General features: G+C 35.3%; 1 protein-coding gene across 1 annotated transcript in view; it reads right to left on the bottom strand.

Moving 5' to 3' along the window:
* LOC119573410 (dedicator of cytokinesis protein 9-like) overlaps positions 1 to 5,000 on the bottom strand; it is a 39,334-nt gene that overhangs the window by 28,086 nt on the left and 6,248 nt on the right. The window contains exons 7-13 of the mRNA XM_037920643.1: positions 4,851 to 4,953; positions 4,300 to 4,465; positions 3,831 to 3,988; positions 3,456 to 3,611; positions 2,761 to 2,970; positions 2,200 to 2,363; positions 856 to 1,094 (exon numbers count right to left, since the gene is read on the bottom strand). Of these exons, the coding sequence (XP_037776571.1) occupies positions 856 to 1,094; positions 2,200 to 2,363; positions 2,761 to 2,970; positions 3,456 to 3,611; positions 3,831 to 3,988; positions 4,300 to 4,465; positions 4,851 to 4,953 (1,196 nt within the window). The remainder of the gene's footprint in view (positions 1 to 855; positions 1,095 to 2,199; positions 2,364 to 2,760; positions 2,971 to 3,455; positions 3,612 to 3,830; positions 3,989 to 4,299; positions 4,466 to 4,850; positions 4,954 to 5,000) is intronic.

The raw sequence follows: 5,000 nt of genomic DNA, 5'->3' as shown, positions 1-5,000 counted from the left end.
ACACACACACACACACACACACACACACACACACACACACACACACACACACACAACACACACACACACACACACACACAACACACACACACACACACACATATATATATCACCATAGCAAAGGACAGTCACCAGGTTGGAGTATAAAAATATGTAAGAGTTTAAATGTTGAGCAATCTACTGCTTATGTCACACCAGGGCACAAACACACACATACACACATGCATGTTCCTAGTATAAAAACATACAAATATACGTATGTATGCATACTTCCTCCCCATTCACACACCCCATTATATAATATGCACATAAGACCAACCAAAGAGAAGAAAAAGTATGTACGAGCTGCTTTCAGTCCATCAGACGAAAGAGATTTTCATAACTCACATGACTTATCATGAAAGCTTCCCTTGTCAAGGTTAAATTGTGTATATGGAGCAGAAAGAAATATGAATTAGACAATGGTCCAAGTAAATGACACTTTTATCTCAATGACTCTGTAATGTCAATTTTAGAAACATTTGGAATTTGTATACTTGTAGGTATAAATATAATTTCTGGCTTTAACTATCTCTACTGTCTCTTCCTGCCTCACAAGTACTATGTACATGATAACAGATATAAAAAATAATTATCTAGCTTTGTGATACAAGACTTCAGCAACAGTCAAAATTACAGTAAGAATCATAATTGATTAGAATTTCTGTTTGAATCATATCAGAATTGCCGTTCATGAGATTCACAATTGTTGTTTGTGAGAATCATAAAAGAACTGCATTTTACTAGAACCTCATTACATTTGTAATTTACTAGAAACACAGTTCAAATCACAACATACTTGCAAAATATACTTACTTGGCAGTGTGACTTCCATGGGCAGGATTTTGACATTGATGCTTCCTGGTATAATGGTCAGCTTGTTCATCTTTTCTGGTTTACGATAATCAGCTAACATTTTCACAAATTCTGTCTCACCAAGCCTCTTTTCCTCACAGCGGTAGATTGCTGGGAACTCAGACTCGGTGTCAAGGCTTCCATTGTGCTTGAATAGGGGCCTTGCAGACCAACCAAAAGGCATGCGGTATTCCCCTAGCCTAAGAAAGGGAATTATTTTCATTTGTACAGTAACAGTTTCATCTAAATTTTAATATTCATAAAAGTTTGAACTGTCTTTGGTAGGAAACAGCTTTGTGGATTTTAACCTTATTTAATTTCAATGCTTGCATAGTAAGACTAGGGTATATCTTTGATTAATTTAGGAAGGAGAGCAGGTACTTCCAGTTGAAAATGCAAAAAAATTCTTTTAATTTTGCATGACTGAAATGATAAGCTTTTAAAAATGACTTTTATAAATCATTCATAATGGTTCCACATTTTATAACAAGTTAAAAAATCACACACATGCCACCTGTGCATCCACTCTCCTGGATTATTGATATTCTTGAGGATTAATAGTAAGGAACTTTATATCTTGTACTGTCCAAGAATAGCCTAGTTGTGGAATACTGTTTATAACTAAAACAAATCTTTGGCCCTATTAAGACCAAATAAAATGTTGAAATCTAAATGTGAATGGCACTTATGACAGAACAAAAAGAAAAAACAATGATGCATTGTTTCCATCCCATCTTAGTCAATATAATGTCACATGACTTAGACACATTACCATGTTGTTACAGCAATGTCATGATTGACTTCAAATTTTACCCATACAGAGAGAACATGTATTTGATGTACTGTGAAAAAGGTACAGAAACATTTAATGCACCTTTACAACAGAATTTTTTATCAAGAAACATGCAATTGAGTTCGTAATTAATGAAAATATAAATACTTACATGAGACTACATGAAATGTATCTGAAAAATATCACACTCTGATTGGTTGGCTGGAGTGTATCACATGATATCAAGGTAGAGGTATACAAATTGATGCAAGCCAAAAAGTTGTTTCAACAGGTTCCAATAATGTTCACATAAATGGCAAATTGTTTGAAATTGTTAGGGGTTTTGAAGATGATACAAAGAAGACCTTATGTGCTCCCCAAGCTTTTGATTTCATGCACGAGTGGCTGACTAAGCACAAACTCATGGCTCAGCATGGCATGAGGAAATCCCATAAACATAAAGTTAAAATACATATTCTGGCATACACTTCAAAAAAATAATAAATAGATAAAGTTAAAATACAAAGTCTAACCTCTGGCAGCATGTCTTGATGACCCTTTGCAGCTTCTGAATGCCCTTGGAATCAACACTCTTGAGGTATGGCTCCACAGACTGGCTGATGGAACCCTGCAACACTTTCTCAATCTTTACTACCAGAAATACATCACTGTGTGGTCTCAGCACACTCATCACAGACTGCAAGAGAGGGAAAAATATTTGTCTGAATAAATTTTATATATATTATTCAGATATTTTTCTATTTGTGTTCATTTTTCTTTTCCATGTTGTCCCTATTTCTCCCTCCTCCACCACACATATTATAAAACTGTTGTTTGCATGATTAAAGTAAAAAAAAAAATATCAAAAAAGTGGATAAAGAACTAATCACTTTCATTATGGGCAGTTTATGTATGTAGATAAAATTTGCTCTTTTATGAAGCAACATCAGTAAAACAACACATACAACTTTCTTCCTCTATAAGGTTTCTAATACAATAATCATAGATTTCTTGAACAGTAAGGAAAACAGAATCCAACCCTCTCTACATTTCTCCCGAACAGAACCAACCCAAACCAATACAATGTTCCCAACCTGTTTAGGATGTGCAATCCACTCTTCCGGCACACCAGCAAGGGAGAGGGGGAAGGTCCCAGCTCCGTCCTTGGCCTCATCGCCCTTCTTCTTCGGTTTGGGAAGAAGGTTGCGCACCATGGGGTTGTTTAGGTCAAAATGAAAGTCTTCGGAGATCTTGCAGCCCTGGCTCACGTCATAGATGGCAGCATAGGTCATGTATGGTTCCAGCTGGAATGTATAGTGGGGGTTGCAATGAAGGTGGTGGTGCTGCTCCTTAGTGGGACATTTATGATAATAATGGTAGAAATGATGATCATGGTACTAATACTGATAATGGTAGTATATATTGAAAATATAAAAGATAATGATGTGTGTATATATGTATATATAAATATATGTTTTTATGTATATATATATATATATATATATATATATACTATATATATATATATATAATATATGTGTGTGTGTGTGTGTGTGTGTGTGTGTGTGTGTGTGTGTGTGTGTGTGTGTGTGTGTGTGTGTGTGTGTGTGTGTGTGTGTGTGTGTGTGTGTGTGTGTGTCTAAGAAAAGTTGTCAATTATTCTCAAAAATTAATAAGAGCATTTGAAATCCATAAAACATATAAAACAGCCTGTTAATCAAAGATGTATCAACCGGTTTCAGTGACAACACACAACCTCAAAAACGATGTCTGACACTGGCACGCTCACCTGTGACAGAGGACCATCCCCCGAGTCCAATGGGGCTTGCAGCTTGAATCTTATGCTCTCGAAATGAACTCGAAATCGCGTCCCAAATTCTTCCTTGTAGGGCCAAATTAGTGTCTCATCTCTGAGTTCTACACTGCCATTTTCATTTTCCGTGCGCTGAATACAAGCAGAAGTGAAGATGAGAGTGCTTTCATTGCCTTAAATGCAAACTCAAAGAAAACTATATGAAACTATAACCATAATGAAAACAGAGATCTCCAGGAACTTAATACATAACAAAAAAGGAAATATCCTTCTCACACTTAAAAATCAACTTCCTCTTCATTACAAAAACCTATAGAGATATCCAAATTAATTATCATGTGGACTACTTACAGGAAGGTTGTGATAACAGGTGAAGAGTTGATGCCTGTCTTCCCTGCGAGCCTGGGCTATAGAGAAGTCTGTCTCGTGTGCATATTTGATCAGCTGGGGATTCAGGCTGTGCTCTAGGCCGCGAAGGGTCCCATAGTTTGACAGGGGGGGAGTTGAACCTGGAAGATAGTTTATATTGGAAGAACAAATATTTTTTTCTGTTAAAAGGAGGATTGTGAATTACAGATGAGTATAGGTGGCATTTATTTGAAACATCTTTTAAACAGAAATATCATTTTCATAAACATTAGTATTAATTCTTAATAAATGCAAGAAAAGTACATAGATTTCAAAGAATGAGAGAGAGAGAAAAAAAAAAATAGAAATTCAAATTACACAACATTCATTCAAGCAATGAAAAAATACACAGTACTATTAACACACACAACTTCTCATTACATGCACACACACACACACAACCACCAGCAACACCCCTCTTCAATCCTAGACTCGTCCTGAGGTTTATCTGCATGAATTACGCGTGTCAGCTTGTCCATCCAGTCCTCCAGGTCGGCCTCACTCTCGGCCGAAAGCAAGATCGATTTCCCTCCCTCACACATCTGAAGCTCAAAGCAGCATTTTCCTCGTCTGGGGTTCTGCATGGTAGGGGTGATTGGTAGGTGCTTCAGTTCATATAATAAAGAATTTTTTCATTTGTTTTTTTATATTTAGTTACAAAAATCATAAAATCATGTAGTGACTGACAGCCTCTTATTGCCTTAACATACTGGAAATAATTCTTAGGTGTGTTTAGCTAATTTTCTTATTCTTTAACATTTATTTATCATCCTTAATGTACTGTATATATTTGCACTGTTTTACTTTTTTATATTCATATTTATGTCTATTTTTAATATTTTCATATAATCCAATAAAACATATTCATTTATGTTTTCATAATATATGTATACACTTTTTTTTCTTTAAGTGCACCAAAACACAATATCATTCTTATCCTTATGAAAAAGAATAACAACTTACCTTTGAAATCTGTGTACAAAAGTCCATAACAATTGTGCCTTTCAAATCTTGTTTCCTTTCATCTTTGTGAAACTCCAGAAGATATGTTCCATCAACTTCTTGCCTAAAGGTAAGTGATAAAACATCAAATCTATCAAGTATACCAAAGCA

The sequence above is a fragment of the Penaeus monodon genome, chromosome 5, assembly GCF_015228065.2.
Source record: "Penaeus monodon isolate SGIC_2016 chromosome 5, NSTDA_Pmon_1, whole genome shotgun sequence".
Taxonomy (NCBI): domain Eukaryota; kingdom Metazoa; phylum Arthropoda; class Malacostraca; order Decapoda; family Penaeidae; genus Penaeus; species Penaeus monodon.
This window is presented reverse-complemented; position numbering and strand designations above follow the sequence as displayed.